The 20,376-nt window shown below is 37.0% G+C and overlaps 1 protein-coding gene across 5 annotated transcripts in view; it reads left to right on the forward strand.

Annotated features, from left to right (window-relative positions):
- The window catches only part of DIAPH2 (diaphanous related formin 2), a 280,711-nt gene that overhangs the window by 171,601 nt on the left and 88,734 nt on the right, over nucleotides 1-20,376 (forward strand). For 4 of the 5 annotated variants that reach the window (XM_068956705.1, XM_068956706.1, XM_068956707.1 and 1 more), the window contains 2 exons: nucleotides 2,339-2,504; nucleotides 17,004-17,139. In XM_068956705.1, coding sequence (XP_068812806.1) covers nucleotides 2,339-2,504; nucleotides 17,004-17,139 — 302 coding nt within the window. Of the gene's footprint in view, nucleotides 1-2,338; nucleotides 2,505-17,003; nucleotides 17,140-20,376 lie in introns of those variants that run through there. The other variant, XR_011143401.1, reaches the window with a different exon arrangement.

The raw sequence follows: 20,376 nt of genomic DNA on the forward strand, positions 1-20,376 counted from the left end.
TCTTGCATGTAGCTGGTGAAATGATGCAGCCTTTTAAGTACTCCACAGTATCCAAGTACTGAAGAGATGTTATGTAGTGTCTAGATTTCCTTTCTTTATTATGCAACTTGTCAACGATTTTCTGAATAATCGTTTTTGGTTTTAGTCTAATCTCCAAAGAAAAGGTTTATATGGTTTCTCTGTATGTCTCATTCCCCTAATTAGTTTCCACGTTGTTTGTTGGTTTGCAGAGAGATAGGGATCTCAGAGTTGTTATGTAATTCTAAATATGATACTGGGCAGAGACTCAAATTAGAGACTCAAGTATGGGGAACGATTGAAGAATGAGCTCTGCTGTATCAAGTATCAGAGAATCCACATGGAAGAAAATCATTACAAATGAAAGCCACAGGGAGTCAGGCTGCATGATTTTTATAGCTCAGGGAACAACTTGTATCTTTTGTTCTTGGGTTTTGATATGTACAGCACAACACTTTAATCAGCTACAATTCAGTTTCAACAGAACTAGTTGAATCGTGTGCTAGCTGTTTTTTACAGTGATTTGTAGCTTTATATCTCTGCGGATACAAACAACCACAACAAATTAAAACAGCAAACTGAATCTTATTAGCCTTAAGGAAAAACAATATTTTGCTTAGTAGCTTGAACTGTTTATGTATTTATAAGTAAGTTGTTCTAAAAATAATTTTTTCATGTAGAAAAATACAGTATTTTTCTATTTAAATGATTTTGCCAAAGTTTTAATGATGACTACTGAGGTGGAAGACAATCTGCTTCATTTCTAAACTATCTTCAATTACTAATAAAAATGTGTTATATGCTGTGACCTTTTAACAGTATCATTTCATGGAAATGAAAACAATTTAGATAGTTCTTTCAGGGTGAGAGAGAGTGAGGGGGAACATACCCCGTCTTATCAACTTCGTTAGTGTTTCATTTCTGACTGTACAACAGCTCATTATATGTTTATTATTAGTGCTTTCTTGTAGAAAGGTATTGGCTGTTTGTGTCTCTGCATGTCGATGACAATTGTTAGCTAGCAATTTGAACTGATTTGTACTAGACATTTGTGTATTTTGTTTTGCAGTGCATGTTAGTACTTGGCAAATGTCATCCACTTTTTACTTCTACTAGAATGGACAAACATCTGGGCATTCTTTAGAGAATAAGAGTCGTCTTCCTGTCCTGTTGCATTTGCTCTTTCTTGCTGGTTTAGAACTTGTAAGTTTTTCAGGAACTTGTTTTTAAACCATCATGAAAAAGAGAGTTTACTTATCTCTGCATCTTGCATCGCTTTATTATCTTTGTGCCATTAATGTGTTGGTATAAATTCAGCTGTGAACAAATAATGTACATATTTTAAACATACAAGGGGACATAACTGATTTTCAGCTGTGATAATGTATTTCATGTAATTTATGAGTTGAAATAGACTTTTAACAAACTAACAGAATCAAGGAAGTGTTATGAATTGGGTTTCTGCCTGAATTCCATCACGTTTATTCTGCCACAGCTGCTTTTTCTGAAGAGTTTCTTCCCCCCTCTGCCCCCCGGTTTTTAATCTTATTTCCTAAGGGGGGGGGGGAGCTTATCTTGCCCCACTCTGTTTTTCGTCCTAATAATTTTTCAAAGCTGTTTATCAGTTCTAGATAACTGGTGTAGAGGGATGGATATTCCATATTTGCAAATTCTGTGAAGATAAATAGATAATGAAGAGAGAGAATGCCCCAAATAAGTGTATCCAGTAGAGGAGCCTGAGGCGTGATCCAAGCTGGGTGGCTGGGCATTAAAGAGTTCATGAAGAAGGCACGTGTCTGTAATAAAAGCCACAGGAAATCAGGGTTCATACCGCATCATTTTGTGATTGGTAGCCAGGGGCAATTAGATACAAATAAAATATGTGTTCATGATCGGAGGGACATAGACATTGCTTGGACAGAACAGGTCATGGTAGCCATATGCTCAAAGCAAGATAACTTTCAGCTTCTCTCTTCATAGAATGTAAACAGTAATCACTCTATTAGAAGAAAAATATCCAAGATATTTTGAAATGTTGTAAAGTCAGTTGCATAGTCTACTAATGGTGTATTTTCATCTTTAGAAAGGAGTCATTTAATGGAAAAGTGTGCCTTCTTATGTCGGGTTGTACTCACAGACATGTAAAAAACCGATACCTAAAAATGGTATGTTTGTTAGCAGAATAGTACTAGCAAATTTTCCAATTTCACTAAGCTAGGTACTGAGCGTTTTGCATTTTTTTTGTGATTGTTTTTTGTTTCAACTTGTTTGAATTTTTCCCACTGATTACATTTGAATCGTTTTCCTTAACGAAAACCTACAGCTTTGCTAAGAGTGCCCGAGACCAATATGAAAAATTGTCCAATATGCACAACAACATGACCAAGTTGTATGAAAACTTGGGAGAGTACTTCACCTTTGATCCCAAAGCAATAAGCATAGAAGAATTCTTTGGCGATCTCAGCAACTTCAGAAATCTGTTTTTGGTGAGTAAAGTCTGCAAAAAGAAAAAAAAAAAATATATATATGTATATATAATATCTATGTTTGAGTGTGTGTATGTGTAGATATATATATATATTTTGTTTCTTGGACTCTTCCAATTTTAATTCCCTCCTGTTCTGCCTTTATTTCCCGTGTTATAATTAGCTTTGTGTTTTGTTCCTATGACAGCAAACTAGGTGTCTCCAGACTTACTTTAGTTTTGGTCACTGATAACTACCATCTCTTCTTCCAGTCTGTAACCTGCAAACGTGAATGTCAATTTGATCAATCCATATGAGTAATAGGGTAGAAACTGTTTTCCTCAGTTTAAAAAAATAAAAAAAATTGCCTATTGTTAACGCACAACAAATACGCGATATCTGAAAGTCATTACAAAAACATGTTAAAGTCGAAACATGAATTGGCATGCTTACGTTCACATTGTGTTAGTCTGGTATCAGGCTTTAATGATGCTATTATGCTAAGGTTGAGGCTTTCATGATGAGATCTGTATTTCCGATATAATTTCTGAAGCTAATGTAGATGCTTATGTTACTACTGTCAGGCAGTATGGCTGACAGCAAAGTTTTCTTTTTTTCTTAATAAAGGAATTTAAGATAACTTCATTTTAAGCAGCTAAGTTTTTAAATGGATTTAATGTCATCTTTACCAGTGGCTGTCTGAGAGCCATAATCAGCTGCACCATAGGAAGTATATAGGGAAAACAGATGCTGGGAATGTCACACTGTATCTCTAGAGAATGTTAAAATCACTTTGAAATACCACTGTGTACTCCATTTACCATACAGCTGTAGCTCACAGATCTCTGTTTTGCCAGTAGTTGGCTTAATTTATCAAGTAACCATAAGGACTTTCAGTGTAGTAATGCCCAACTTTAACCTTGATTTTAGTGCATATAGTTTACTTTATTAGAAAGCTTTTGCTACAATATACTTAACTGTTCATTTTATATCGACTGAAATTGTTCTTTTTCTGTTAGCAAATAGCCAATTATTTTGTAATTAGTGAGTCTGCTAACACATCAGTGTGAAGACTTGTCAAGAACAGGAGTAGTTATCGTGAGCTATTTCAATGCATTTATTTTTTTCATAATTTAAAGGCTTAAGTTTTCAAATGTGGATATCTAAATTTAGAAATCCTGAGGTAGGTAATGCTGTTGTTACTTAACTAATAGAAACAGACTTCAAATTTGCAATATCCAAATATTGCTAATCTGCCTTCAACTTTGTGTTTAAACTGCTGTGATGGTGATAGAAGTTAGAAAGCAAATATTCAGGCTTTCTAGAAGACATAATAGAATGAAAAATCCTTCAAATTTTGCTTACATACTTTTATTTTCCTTCCTTTTGACTTCTTCAAGATCTGGCTTTCTAGTCAGAAAAATAATTCCGTAAGAGTGAAGTGCTGAATTTAGGGGCTGGCGGAGGAAAGGTGGTGCTAGTAACTCCTGTGTCAGAGATCTTCATTTTACAGCAGAAAGTAAACTTTTTACGCTTAATAAAACAAGATAAAATTTACATTACATTTGCACTTAGGAGTGAGTATTTGCCTTGGACTGCAAATGTAGACTATGCACTGTCAAGATTTTTTTTTTGTTTATTTTTAACTGTTAAGTTTATTTTTTTTCAAGCACTGAAATTGCTCTAGCAATCAGAATAAGAAAGGCGCTTGCTACTTTTGCAGATTACTGTTAATTATCATTCCCAATTTACACGTAATCCTCCAATTAATGTTATGTACATGTATATGATTCTTACTACTGCAAATATTTCTCCAAGGATATGGAAAAGTGGTGTAAACTGTAGAAACTACCATGATCGTTAAAACTGAGAAGTATTTATCCGGGTTTTATTTTCCAGAATCCTTCTGTGCTCTTTATATATGAGCGCAAAATACCTGTGTTTTTCTGATTACTGGATAGTGCTCAAAGCAGACAGTGTCACTTGTCTTGCTTTTTAATAGGAGGGGAAGAGGCTGTTGTGGAGATGTTCAGCTTGATTTTATCAGTACTTACCATTGGATTAGATTGAGATTAGGTAGTCCAGTTAAATCCTGTTCTTTAACTAAACTTCGTTTCAAGCAAGTAGTTTTTATATATTTTCAGTAAATTGCACTTACTCTTAGTTTTTTTTTTCCAAAAGTAATAAATCTTTTGTATGTCATTTATATATTAAATCAATTTTAATTGACTTTTTCTTCTTCTTAAAACTTAGTTATAAACATTACCTATTATGACCATAAGAATCTAATTTCTGTGTGTATTTAAAATCTGAGTATCTACGTGAATCATTTTTGGATCAACTTATTCCATTGACTTTGCTTCTAAATCACTTCCTTGTCACTGAGAATCACAGAATCACAGAAGCATTTAGGTTGGAAGGGACCTCTGGAGATCATCTAGTCAAGCAGGGTCACCTAGAGCACATTACCCAGGATTGCATCAGACGGCTTTTGAATATCTCCAGGGAAGGAGACTCCACAACCACTCTGGGTAACATGTTCCAGTGCTCTGTCACCCTCACAGTCAAGAAGTTTTTCCTCATGTTCAGGTAGAACTTCCTGTGGTTCAGTTTGGGCCCGTTGCCTGTCCTCCTGTCACTGGCCACCATGGAGAAGAGTCTGGCCCCATCCTCTCAACACCTTTCCTTCAGACACTTACACACGTTGATCAGATCCCCCCTCAGTCTTCTCTTCTCCAGAATGAACAAGCCCAGCTCTCTCAGCCTGTCCTCATAGGAGAGATGCTTCAGTCACTTAATCATCTTAGTAGCCCTCCGCTGGACTTGCTCCTGGAGCTCCATGTCTCTCTTGTACTGGGGAGCCCAGAACTGGACACAGTACTCCAGGTGAAGCCTCCTCAGGGCTGAGTAGAGGGGGAAGATCACCTCCCTCGACCTGCTGTCCACCAGGACTCCCAGGTCCTTCTCCGCAGAGCTACTTCCAGCAGGTCAGCCCCCAGCCTGTCCTGGCGCATGGTGTTGTTTCTCCCCAGATGCAGGACCCTGTACTTCCTTCTCCTCTGTTGAATTTCAGGAGGTTCCTCTCTGCCCATCTCTCCAGCCTACTGAGGTCCGCCTGAACGGCAGCACAGCCCTTCGGTGTGTCAGTCACTCGTCCCAGTTTTATATCATCAGCAAACTCTGTCCTTTCATCCAAGTCACTGATGAATAAGTTAAACAATATTGGACGCAGTATTGACCCCTGGGGGACACCGCTAACTACAGGCCTCCCGCTAGACTTTGCACCACTGATCACAACCCTCTGAGCTCGGCCATCCAGCCAGTTCTCAATCCACCTCACTGTCTACTCATCCACCCTACACTTCCTGAGCTTACCTAGGAGGATGTGATGGGAGACAGTGTCAAAAGCCTTGCTGAAGTCCAGGTAGACAACATCCACTGCTCTCCCCTCATCTACCTAGCCTTCTATGATGGGACAACTGGCTAAGCGTGAGGTTGGTCAAGCATGATTTCCCTTTGGTGCACCCATGCTGACTACTCCTGATCATCATCATGTGCTCCACATGCTTAGAGATGGCCTTCAGGAGGAGCTGTTCCATCACCTTTCCAGGGATGGAGGTGAGGCTGACAGGCCTGTAGTTTCCTGGCTCCTCCTCCTTGCCCTTTCTGAAGACTGGGGTGATGTTTGCTTTCTTCCAGTCCTCAGGCACCCCTCCTGATCTCCAGGACCTTTCAAAGATGATGGAGAGTGGCCTAGCAATGATGTCTGCCGGCTCCCTCAGCACTCGTGGGTGCATCCCATCAGGGCCCATGGACTTGCAGGTGTCAAGTTTGCCTAAATGATCTCTAACCTGATCCTCCTCAAGCAAGGGAAAGTCTTCCTTTCTCCAGACTTTCTCCCTGGTCTGTGAGGTCAGGGATTCCTGAGGGCTGGCCTTAGCAGTGAAGACTGAGGCAAAGAAAGCGTTCAGTAACTCTGCCTTCTCCGTGTCTTCTGTTGCCAGAGTCCCTGCCTCATTCAGTAGGGTGCCCACGTTCTCCCTAGTTTTCCTTTCGTTAATGATATATTTGAAGAATCCCTTCTTGTTGTCCTTGATATTTCTAGCCAGATTTAATTCCAAATGGGCCTTGGCCATCGTTGTCGTGTTTTTGCATACTCTGCCGACATCCCTATATTTATCTCAACTGGCATGTCCCTGCTTCCACCTCCTGTGGCACCTCCTGCTTCTGTTTGAATTTTGTCAGGAGTTCCTTGCTCATCCGTGCAGGTCTTCTGCCCCCTTTGCTCGATTTCTTGCTCATAGGAATGCACCATTCTTGAGTCTGGAGGAAGCGATTCTTGAATATTAACAAGCTCTCTTGGGCCCCTCTCCCTTCTAGGGTCCGATCCCATGGGGTTCTTCCAAGAAGGTCCAGAGGCCAGAGTTAGTTCTCCTGAAGTCCAGGGTTGCGATCCTACTTATTGCCTTGCTTCCTCCTCGCATGATCCCGAGCTTCACCATCTCATAGTCACTGCAGTTAGGGCTACGCACAACCTTCACATCCTCTATCAGTCATTCCTTGCTTGTTAGTGTGAGGTCCAGCAGCACACCTCTTCTTGTTGGCTCCTCCATCACCTATGTCAAAAAAAATTATCCTCAGTGCTTTCCAGGAATCTCCTAGATTGTTTGTGCCTTGCTGTGTTGTTCCTCTAGCAGATGTCAGGGTGTTTGAAGTCCCCCATGAGAACCAGAGCCTGTGATTGTGAGGCTAATTCCAGCTGTCTGTAAAAGGCCTCATCTGCTTCCTCCTCCTGGCGAGGTGGCCTGTAGTAAACACCCACAACAGGGTCACCCATGTTAGCCTGCCCTTTAATCCTTACCTATAAGCTCATCCTGACCTGTTCATCATCCACCCTGAGGCAGAGCTCCATACATTCCAGGTGTTCTCTCACATAAAAGGCAACTCCACCACCTCACCCTCCTGGCCTGTCTTTCCTAAAAAAGCATGTAGCCATTCACGATAACATTCCAGTCATACTAGCTATCCCACCATGTTTCTGTAATTGCAATGAGATCAAAGCCCTGCAATGGCACACAGATCTCTAATTCTTCCTGTGTATTCCCCATGCTTGTGCAGTAGTGTATGGGCACCTCAGAGAGGAATTTGAGCATGCCAGTTTCCCAGAAGGGGTGCAAGAGGATACCCCATAGTCATATCTTGTAAGCACTTCTTTGACTACATGCGCTTGCTGGAGGTATCCCCACTTGAGCCCTGTTTTGGTGTCTGGGTGGTCTCTACAACTCCCCTTCCCCCATCTTTCCTAGTTTAAAGCTGTCCTTACCAGGCTGTCCAGCCTGTTGACAAAGACACGTGTGCCCTGTTTAGTGAGGTGGATCCTATCTCTCCTAATGAGTTATCAGTTTTAGGCTGGGTCCCGTGGTTATAGAAACCAAAACCCAACCGGTTGTTTACTTGGAGAATCCGTCTAGTTCTCCTCTCATCCTTCACCCTAACTGGCAGGATCGAGGAGAAAATGGCCTGGGCCTCCAGACCCTTGACCACCATCCCCAGAGTTCTGAAATCCTGTTTGATAGTTTCCAAGTTGCCCTTGGTATCACTGAGGACCATAACAACCTCACAAGTATGTTCTCATAATCCTGGGTGTGAGGCTGTCGTGTTCTAGTAATGTCTCATCAAAACCCTTCATCATGTGGTATAAATACATTCAACAAATTAATGCATTGCAAAACATAATTGCCTTATTGCCTAATTAGCATAAAGTGCCTTCTGTGCTAAGGGGAAATAATTATAGATGCAAACTTCTGTTACTCTGGCTAACAAAGATCACAATCAACCAGGTGTTTCAGGGGCTGAATGCCTTTCTGCTTTTGGAGTTTCTGAAAACCTATTTATGGTCAGCTTTTATTAGGATCTTCATACCTAATATTAAAAAACTGCAACAAAATGCATTTCTAGGCCTGAAGATTAGGCCAAAGACCAAGTCTCTGTAAATAAATCTGGTTTATCAAGATAAAATTATCAGGTTCTCTGTTCTGGTTTGGACTCTTAAACTTACATTCTAAATGGAAAAAACAGTCTGCAAAGAATGTTCCCTAGTTTCTAGAAACGTAGGACTAATTTTTGTCATTGCTTTGTATTTTTAGAATGCAGACAATCTTCTATTATAGTGTTTTAATGCTATAATGTTATATTGCTCTAAATAGTTAATTATATCTGTCTGATGCTATCATCTTGAACGTTTTTATCTGCCCTTCATCTTCTAAGCCTCTTTTTAAAAAGTTATTAAATAAGGAAATGAATTTGGATTGTATGTATGATGCATGCTAATTTAAATATTAGTGCTTCTACTTTAAAAAAAAAAAAAAAAAAGAGACTTAATGTAGCTTAAGAAGATACTTTTTTGTCCTTAGCATCATCTGTGCTTTAGTCAATTCACTTTTTCAGATATGTACTGTAGTAATAATAATTGTAATTATTTTTTTGAAAAAAATCTGACTTATTTTATCCACCAGAATAGAGCCTTATAGACATCAGTAGCATAAAGATTCTTGTTTCTAGATTAAAATTTTTTCCAGGTAATTGAGGAAGGTCTAAGGCAAGCGTTAAAAAAAATCATAGTACAATAACCATATTTCCTACAAGAAATAAAATTACTAAAACGATTAAGATTTTCTGCAACATTTTGATGCTTGTGAGAAGTTTCTCAAAAGCAGAAAGACATTTGATTGAAGTTTAAGGACAAATTTAGAAACCACGGTGGAAGTCATTTAATCTGTGGAATTTACTGTCAAAAGATATAACCACAGAGGAGAATTCAGGAGTACTCGGAAAAGACTGAGAGTAAAAAAACTAATAGTATTAGAAAAAACGTTTTCAGAATACGGATGGTATGTTACAGGAGGCTTTATTTGCCCTTTTTAACAGAGGAGTAAATTGGTCATCACAGTAAGGGTTTGTGTGTGTGTGTGTCTTTCCTTACCACCCCCTGCACCCCAATTTTTGCTCATTGGTACTACTATAACCTTTTTTAAGATTTTTTTTTCCGCAAATAAAGCATGTGTGCTTGATTACGTAGTAGAAGATATTACTTAAACTTTATGTGGAGAGGTTCCCAGGTGTAACCCTTTCTTTCATTTTAATGTCATATATAATATCTAGAAATATATCCTAGAGCATGCATATATTTATTAAACATGCCAGTTTCAAGTTAGGGTAATGCCTACACGCTTCCTCTAATTGGTTCCTGCCTGTTATCATGGACTATTCTTGTGCTTTGAGGAGGCTGTTAATGACAACAAATGCTTTGCAATACAGTGTGTTCTAACTGAAACTTCAGCATATGTAATTTTAAGTAATTGGCATTTTGTGAGCACTTTGAATTTTAACATAGTCCCTTTAAAATGACTTGATTGACAACAGTCTTTACAAGTATTTTGCCTGTGCTGCTGATGTAGAAGCCAGAGTATTGACTTAATAGACTGTTGACTGTCTTTGTAATGACAATTTTTCTTTTCCTTTTCGTTTGCAACTACAGATAAAAATATCTTACATAGAATCATACAATTCACCTAGTGCATTTGAAAAAGATGAAATATATATGAATATTTTTAAAGATGAACTTAAAATTAAATCAGATGGCAAATTCCCTGATCATAGAGAAAATTCTGTATATATAAAACGTGTATATTTGGAGCTTGATATGTTTGTCTTGTACTGCTGATACTGAGATATTTTAATGTTGAAAAAGCATCTGATTGGTAGTTAACTCATGTTAAAGATTGTGACAAGCATTAAACAAGTACCATATATTGATTGGAAAATAATGCCATTTTTTGGTTATTTGGAATCAATACTGTATGCATGCATCTTTTCTACTTATTTGCCTTCTGTAAGTTGTTCATTGCATAGAACTGGTACAGTGCTTAATAAATACACCTCCACATGCTCCAACGCTCAGAAGTTGTTAGGCTGAATGAGAAGATTTACAGCAGATAAGGAAAGAAAATCTGAAACAGTGTTCTTGTTTCATCTTTAATTCTTCTGTCAAAGTATACCGGCAACTGGAAAACAAATGTTTATTTGAGTCCAGGAGTGTCTCTTCACAAGTTATTTTTCAAAAAAACCTTCCATATAAGTAAGCTGTTATCCTGTTATCCCTACACAATAGGAGGAAGGTGAATTACGAGGGAGGCTGTGTAGGCTGATGGTGTAGTTGACCTTTCTCGGTTTCTTTGTGAGCCCTGTTGATTGGCACTGGAACATTTTCTATACTAGGAAAACTGGGGGGGAGTGAGACTTACTTTTCTGGAAAAGGACAATCACCCCAGAAGTTCTAACTTATTTGTGGGTGCTTTCTTTTTTGTTGCTTTGTATCTTTAAAACGCTTCTTGCCAACACGAAGTTTCCGGTAAAATACCTAATTATTCCCTCTGACCTATGCTTTTATCAACATCTGACTAGCTTTGCTTGAGAGAGAAAAAACATTTTTTGCGTTGTTCTGTGTTGTTAACATCAAAGCAGAGAAAGGTACTGTGTAGTTTGGAAGGTAACAATTTAAGTAGCACTATTAAAAGTGCAAACTTGTCCATTATTTGCATTAAAGTGCAAATAGCAAATTAAACTGACAGCATTTCTGACCAATACTCTAATCAAATGTTCCTTGTGAGCCATTTCAGTTCAATGAGCTGCAGTATAGTGAATCTATTTAGATATGCAGATAGTAGAAACAGAATTGTCTTTCTTTTGATTATTTGTGCTGTATGTGCTTCCATTTCATCCTTAACCTTCTCTACTCTTTCTGCTGAAAGCGTATGCAGAGCCAAGGATGTGGTGAGATAAGTAAATAGAGTTTGCATCACTTTACCTTAGAAATGCTCTTTTACCTCTTAGCTTCAGAATCTAATCCTTCTTGCTCTTTAAATGGTTGCACTGTTTCTTGCTCACTGTCTTTTTTCCAAGGTTAGGTAGAATATTTAAACAATAGATGTGGGCTTCTAACTAGATTTTTCGTGGTACTTCTGTGTCACCTCTGTCTGGGTTTGATTTTGTGCCCAGGTACCTCTTGATAACCTCGCTGTGTTCGAGGAATATCACAAGCAATGAGTAAAGCCCTTCAGCAGGAGGACTTTCCTTTGCAAATGGAACACAAACCAAACCAGAAAAAAGTGTGTTTATTCTCCTTTGTCAGAGTTGAAAATGACAGGGAAATCGATTCAAAAGCTTTTGGTTTTGGTTTTTCACTTTAACCAACTGTCTCTGACAAGCTTTTTATCAAATGATCTGAAATATTTTAAATCTGTGTCATTTTGTAAATGTTTGTTTCTGTTGCTAGTAGTGTATTTAAAGACATCTACCAAATCTGTCATGCCTCCATTTACAAAGGCACCTCAATTTCTATTTAATCAAAGTGTGTGCTTCATGAAAACGATACGAAATATATACTAATTACATTATAAATGTATTTAGGGAGAAAGGGATGTATTCTAGTATAAGTAAATATTTAAGCAGATAGGAGTGACTCATCAGTTGGCAATATGAGAGATAAACTGCCCTTTTCTGTCAACAGTGACTGCTGACTGACTGATTATTAGTGTGTGGCTGGGATACTTCACAGTAACCTTATGAGATCCAGAAAAAATACAATATGTTAAATCATCAGTAGGCCTGAATATTTTATTGGGTCACAGGTACCTTTGTTTTCCAAAGTTTTGTAAGGTTCATGCTCTGTAAAAGCCAGTAAACAGCTTCTGTTATACTACCTTTATAAGAAAAATCTTTTTCACCACAGTAGATTCAATATCTTGATTCAATATCTTCAATGTCTCTGTAAGCCCTTTTCTTTCGTCCTAATATTTGTTTGCTTGTAAGTTGCAAGCTCTGACTCAGGGACTGTTTCTCTCTGGTTTTTTGAAAAGTGTCCCTTGATACAAGGGATCATTGACTGCACTCATATGAATGACTGTATAATGCATAGATTAATACATAATGGTAATACATTTTGTTATGAAAGACAGTACACAAAGTCAAGCTAAATTCTCAGTTTTCAACCTAGTAAATTGAGTTTAATTCCGAAGTGGCATAAAAGAAATTATGTTCACTGTTCTCCCTTGGTTGTCTTGTTTGGAGATACGTTTTCTTTCTTCTGCCTGAAAAGTAACTGTTCCTTTAAGTAGTCTGAAAGATAACAGTTCCTAACTAGCAGAAAGCTATGAAATAATCAACATGAAGTATTTTCTCCAGCAAGATGTCCCAAGAGGCAATATCAATACTGAAATGTTATCCTTCCTAAGAAGCAGTATGTGGCACAAAACAAACAAAACTGTTGTAATGTTATAAGCTCTCTAAATTGTCGTCTGAGTGTATATATCCAACTTGTGGTTAACAGCTTTTATTTAGTATGATCTTTTAACAAATTAGGAGTTGAGTAGAGGCTAGAAAAGTTTATAAATAGTGCTATTGTACTGGAAGCAAAGGAATTCAGATACAGTCAGTGATGCATCAACTTAATGAACAAGTTGTTAGACCTGCGAGATGAGAAGTGATCTGATGTAACAGGTAAAGGTGACATTTTTCTTGAAAGATGTTCAAAAGGTATAAGAATAGATATATTTCAAACCATGAATTGTAGTGTATTGCATTTGCAAGCACATTTAGGTAGGCAAGTGCAGAAATAGCAGTAGCACAAATGGGTTTGGAAATTGTTTCTCACAATTCTAATTTGCTTCCTTAGCAGAGTAATAGGCCTTGCGGCTACGGGAAATGCAATAGATATCATGTGCTTGATGTTAGTTAGGCCTTTGATTGAATGGTATTTTCAGAAGTAATGTAGGAAAATATGGTCTAGAGGAAACCATGGTGTTAAGCTCCCTAAGTCTTGAAAAGGGACAGGATTAAAAACATTTTCTTTAGCATTTTCCTTAAACTAGTTTTAGCTGACTCTCCAGTCAGTGTGCAGACTGCAGTGAGTCTCATTCAATCATCTGGTTATTCCGAGGCATCATCGTGGAAGTTGATAACATTTCGGTTAGGATTGTGAATTCCGCTCTGGAAACCAGACATGGTTTGGGATTTTAAGTATTGCGGTATTTAAATTGTAAATCTAACCCAGATGTTAAAGACCTCTTGTAAACACGAGGACTTCATTACCTACTCTTAAGTGACTCCCTTTGGCAAGATTCTACATTTGAAAGAGACATCTCCATAAAAGATGCTTACACTCTACAGATGCTTGCACCTTTCATGCATCACGTTAGTGCCTTGTATTGCCTGAAATGCTCTCTTTGGGTCTTGGGCTAGAAGAAATCTAGCCTCTTTAAAATCTCTGCAAAGAAATTTCATGTAGCGTCAGCCTCATCGTTCTGTGTGTTTGTATATCATATTATGATAATAATTTGATAATTTGAGTCTGTGTTTGACTTGATCGTGATTTCAGATTGATCACTGTTATTGCATCTTCAATTAACTTGTAAATTAGCCTATTCACTTCCTAAAGTTTGTGTTTGCTTGCTTATCACGTTCAGAAAAATCTCAGACAAACTAGTAGAATTGGATTATCCTATCAAATTATAATAAGAAATGTGAAGTGAAAGGTATAAGAAACACTGAGAAGAATTTGCAGATAAGTGATTGTACCCTTTCAATATTGTATTTTACCACATTTACCATTTTTTCGGGTGTAATGCTGAAGTTTCTTTAGATGGTCCATCACCTCTTGAAGGGAGCATGTAAAATCCTCTAAAACCATGGATTTTTATTCTGATATTTAAAAATTTTGTATAAGAAGAAAATGAAATACAAAGAAATGTGTCATGGGTTTTGTTTTGTTCATTTTTGTGTATGTACTGTACAAACGCCTGTGTATGAAGGAGCAGGTGTAGGTTCATGAAGGCATGTGTGCTCTCACACACGCTTACCAGTGTTGTGTTATCTTACAGATCTTACAGATCTTCAGGACGATTAAATCTGTGTTTTGAGCGACTTTTATTTGAAAAATCATTGGTTATCAGCATATTTCATGAACTGCAGTGTGTATCTTCATATAATCCCCTTTTCAATTGGTACGTTCAGAATCTGGCCCAAAGTAAATTTTCACAGATGATAACTTTAGAGCTTATTTTTTATAGTTCTTAGTTCAGTCTACTGTAGCTTTCCTGTTATAAAATGTGACAGAATCCATAATCTAATCATAGTACGTAAGTAGCTAGTGGGCTACTAGTTTGTTCAGCCATGACATTTGTTGTTTGCTTTCTTTCCTAAGATTGTGGCATTTACTTCCATTACAGCCTTGTGAAGTTGCAGTAAAATGAAATCTCTGTCAAGTATGATCGAATGTACAGAGACAGAACTGTCCAAAAAACAAAAGGATAAAGCATTGATCTTCCTCTTCAATACTGTTTTCTCCTTTCTAGAAAAAAAGTGGGTTTTTTGTCAATGTAGTTGGCTATGTGATAGTACAGCAAATAGAGTTCTTAGTCCAATTCTCCCATGAATCTACGGTTAATGTCACTAGTAACTGTGTTACCAGCATCTCTGCAAAGCAGTATCAGTTATTAAATGAGGTGCCAGACTAGTATTTTACCTCAGCGAACTCTTGAAATGGCATGTCCGTACTGAAATAGGCTGTCCCCTGGATGAGTGGGTATTCAGTACTTGGAGGTACTTGGGAGTGCTGGATTAGCAAATACGGATATGACTTATATACATCTTAACACTTAGAAGTGGTTTAGATAGGATTTTCTTTTGCAGATGACAGTTGTTGCCCATAGTTCATTCCTAGCATGTATACAGCACACAGAATAGCGATCTTCCATTTATAATCATAGGAAATGTCACTTCTGAAGAGTTTATGTTTAATGAACATAATTTATGTTTAATACCAGTCTGTGCCTCAGATCTCCAATGGGAATTTTTCTTGCGGAATAACAGCAGATATATTTGTTTGAATATTTGCATAGATATACACAAGAAATCCTTTTCTTTTTATGTATTTATGAACTTGTATGAATGTTCTGGTTTTGAGGAGGAAATAAAATGTTGAAATAGAAACCATTTATTCTATGCCCTGTGCTTAATAAGTATCGACTGTTCAGCTTTTTAAGCTGAAGCATCGTTAATGAGTGTGTGCTCTGTTAATGCTGGACGTTTTTTAATCCAATACCTTTTTTACTGGTTTTTTTTTTTTTTTTTTTACTTCATTGCACATAATGCTTTGGACTCCTGAAATCGTCTGAAGTTCAGACCTGTGGTGTTCATAGGCAGAGGAAATGAGTATATTGTGAGCTGGAGAGGAAAAGGAGCAATAAATATGTAGCAGTTAAGTTGTGAATATAAATCAGACAAGAAAATTGCACTTAACATTTATCATGTGTATCTGTGACATTCAGTGAAATTCCATCATGACAGATTTCAGTGAATTTCTTCATGATAAATGAATCTTCAAGAGAGATAAAACCATGGAGCAATTTAGTATCTTGGGGAACAGCTTAAGGGAATTCAAATATATCTTTTTTTTTCTGAGAGAGAGAGAGACTGTGTGAGAGAGCAAGCAATGTAATAGGAATGAGCAGGAAATCAAAACTAACCTTATCTGGAGAAGAAGGATGTTTTATAGACCAGATGTAGGCAAGATCATGGAAAGGTTTATAGATGGGGATGTTCTCTTCAATTTGTCGTTTTTAGTTTGGTAATTTATGTAACGTGTGGACGCAAAGACTTTAGATTTGGAGACTTAGCCTGTGAACTATCTTCTATAAATTTCCATACGTTTTGTATATTTAAGTGATCCAGACTGCTCTGGATATTTCGACAAAAACGTCTGAGGACCTGTAGCTTCAATCATGGTAACTGCATTTCAGCTGCCTGTAATTGAAGTACCTTTTAGTGGGAACTTGACTTCCCTCTGCTCATCCTTAGTAATAGCAAGGTTTTGATTTAAGTTGTATTTAGAACTTAACTAAATAAAGCAAACATGTTGCTCCTGAATACTTTGGAACTTGTTCCTTCATGATAAATGCAAAGCTATTTCAATGTTTTTTTTTTATTTTTCTGATTATGTAATATTGCTAATGTGTATCAATAGTATTGTAAGCTTTGTTCTGTCTGCAATTTCTGTAGATGTGTGAACTATTAGGTACAAATTCCCATTTTTGCACTTTTAGTGGACACTTTAAGTGCAATTTAATTTAGTGTTATAAGTGGAGACTATGTATTTGAAAATCTCATGGATTGATTAGAACAACAACTTTCAGTAATTCTTTAAAACAGATATTTCTACAATCCCTGCTTTCTTCAAACTACAATTCATTTGCACTTCATGCGTATCTGATCTTTTTTTTCTCATTTGTTCACAAAATGAAGTTAGGAACACGTACAAATCTTGTCTTAGCAAAAGACAGATAAAAAGTGCAGCCCCACAGATAAACTTCTCTATGTAAGCAAGGTTATTTTTATTGTTAGTTTGGTTATTACCATTAGTTTTCCTCAGTGTATAGACTACCATGTTCGTTTTATCTAATGCAGGAGGCGTTAAAAGACAACAACAAAAAAAGAGAACTGGAGGAGAAAACTAAGAGAGCTAAGCTGGCAAAAGAGAAGGCTGAACGAGAGAAGCTGGAGCGGCAGAAGAAGAAGCAGCAGTTGATTGATATGAACAAAGGTAAGGCATCATTTTTAGTAGAGAGATTTGTTAAAAGAAAAAAAATAGCTATGGGGAATACCAGACCAAAGATTGTTGCAAATAAATATCAAAAATACTTACTGTCTGTTTTGAAAACAGAAAAAAAAATTAACTTTTTAAGTTAAAATGTTTTGTTTTGTTTTAGCCTACCGGATCTTGTAATTCTGCATCTGTCCCTTAATGTGTGTAATATTCCCTTTAAGGCATTTTGTTGTGAATTACTGGCTTATTTTCATTTGTTGCAGTTAATTGATTTTATACATATATATATATATATAGATTTGCTTCCAAGAAAAAGTATCTTACTTGTTTTGTTGTTAATTCCATTCTGTAAACATCTTTATAATCAAGATAATGTGGCAATTAACGTCTATCTTTTTGAGCTTGGAGGCTCCTTATTATAATGGATGTTCTCCCAACAGTACTATTATAAGCTGGAAAATCTATTTTAGCTCCACACCTAAATACAGAATGACATTTCAGTATGATAAAAAAGCAATGTGTTGAGTTTGTCAGCTGTGAGATCATTATATTGCACATGAAGCCACCCTAAGAGAAGAAAAGTAAGAAGGCAGGAGGAATCAGGTGGTCCCTAATATCGATGTTTTGCAGAGTTGTAAAAGTTGCAAAATGTATGCTATATTTTTCACCTATTGGACTCTGGAAGGGAAGGAGAGGTGATAAAACTATAAGTTAAATTATTCAAGCGATTACTTCAGGCTGCATTTTTGTTCTGTTTCCATGAGTTTGGAAAGTTGGCCTTTTTATCCATTGAAAAATCTATCAGATGCGCTCATGGCAAAATACTACGGGACATTTTCTGGTTATGATGACCTTTATGGAAGACATGGTGGTGATTTAACTCTCTGTCAGGATGATGTTGCAGTAAACCTGTATAGTTTACTAACCATAATATTGACATAGTGTTGTGCTGGTGTTGGATAAAATATGAGGTAAGTTTTGAAATAACATTTATTTCAAAGGCATATGTGCAGTATCTGTAACAGATGTCAATTTATATAAGGATGAAAAATACTAGAGAAATAGTAGGCCAGGCAGACAGACCCCCTCCAACAAGTAAGAGGATGACTGTGGAGGTAAACATAGTCAGAGTCATGGAGGGGCCAGGTTCTGTTCAGAATCTCAATCACTGACAATGCAATAGCGCAGAAATAATAGAACCTAAATGATATTTTTTGATGTTGCATGCTTTTAGAATGCTAATATTTCTGTCCTATTAGCATGTTTCCCATCACTAGTGAAAGTCTTGTGCGTTGACAGCCAGCTCTTGAAGGACGTTAGGCCGCCAACCTTCCCTTGCTGTTTAGCAACCATGATCCTCTAAAATATGTGTTCGTGGTAAGCTTAACCTTCAGTCTTCACTTTGAATGAACGTATGCATAAAGTGGCCTCTACAGAGAGCTCTAGTGGAAATACATAGATCTCATGGAAGCACTTCAGAAAACCATTTCTTTACCAACTTCTTTGCTCCATCCCTGTGTTCTGTGAAGAGGAAAGAGAATCTGAAGAAGACAGATTGTTTTTCTCTGAACTTTCTGTTCATTACAGTGGCAAGTACATGTGACTCAGTGCTTGACATAATCTGACATTTTCTCCAAGATGAGTAGCGGACACACATTCTGTGGTGCACTTTGAAACCTCCTCCATGATCTGTGCAGTTCTCCTCCATGCAGTTTTTTCATCACTGCAGCTATTTACATTTGAACCATTATTTCATTTTTATTTATTTTTAACTCAAATTCTTACACTGAAAAAAGCCCCAGCTATGTAGTTATGCTACTATCAATATACCTGATAAGTATGTCCTCTACATAAGCATTTGTTTGTCAGACTGAATCATATTTACAATCATTTAACAGCTTATGCGGTTTTATCTGTATTGATATATGTATACAAATGTAATCACTTTTTACTCAGACATTTCACAATTTAAATTTGCTAAGAATTTGCTAAGAAACCAAAGAATTTTTTAATCTAGTCCTCAGTCTGTTCCTGAAACTGCAAACGCGTGAATGACTGTACATTACCAAATGCTCTGAAATTGTCATTTAAATGACTAATATTTCTAAAACAGTAACACAAAGTCAATCTAATACTAAAATATTTTTCCAGTATTTAAATGGCTGTTTATTGAAATATGCATTCCACAAATTACAACTATATTGCCACATCAGGAGGATGGGGCGTGAGACAGATCCATCCCCATAGCATTCTAGAGCGTTGGTATTCAATTAATGTTTTTTTTGCCAAGTTACTATTTTTTCTGGAAATACCCACTTCTGAATGCCTTTTGCTGCTTACGTAAATAGTTTACAAATTTCTCTAAGCTAATATGATACAGAACGCTTAGAGGAAACAGACAGATGTCTTCTCAAGCTGTCATTTTGACAAGGTGATTTTCACCCAAAGGGTATTTTAAACTAGCTCAGTTTCAGTTATTTCTCTAGCTGTATCTTCAAGAATAATATTTTAATGTACGGCCTTTCACATCAGAGTAATAGGGTTCCTATGTTTTTTCCAGCTTCTTAGGATGTAATTTTATGGTAAGGTTTTTTGTTTTTTGTTTTTTGTTTTTTTGCTATTACCCAGATATGCAGCTGCAATTTTTTTGTGGCCACTGGAAAAATCCGGGGTAGAATTAATTGCTTTTCTGTTTCTTGGCATGAGAGAGAGAGAGCGCAGAAAACTGCAGTGTGGCCAGAGACAGGAACTGCCCTGTGCGATTCCTAGTTGTAGAAAAACCTTAGAGTTGCCAATATTTTAGAGACCAGGTCACTTGATTTGCTGTTTTCTGCTTTGTGGAGTGCCTAGCCTATTTGAAATATCATATAAAGACAATTAGTGTCAACTAAACAATGTAAATACTACTGAACATTCCTACATGTGTAGGGTAAAGGAATGTAAAGTGAGAAATAGAAAACCTCTCAACTCCATATATGCTTTCAAGTGACTTGCACTGGATGGTGTTTTATGAGCTTAAGTAATTGTAAATCTTAAAATACCTCCATGTTTTCAAAATATCAGTATTTACATTAAAAAAAACAGAATCAGGCTGATTTTGACAGGTGAAAAAAGCGGTATTTACCTTCCAAAAGAAATGTTTTCCTTTCTGGCATTCTCATCACTCTGCTATTATTTCAGCATCTGCTTATTATGTTTCCTGGACTAGTAAGGTACTTTTTTATACCTACTTTA

This window comes from Struthio camelus, chromosome 11 (assembly GCF_040807025.1).
Source record: "Struthio camelus isolate bStrCam1 chromosome 11, bStrCam1.hap1, whole genome shotgun sequence".
NCBI classification, from domain to species: Eukaryota; Metazoa; Chordata; class Aves; order Struthioniformes; family Struthionidae; genus Struthio; species Struthio camelus.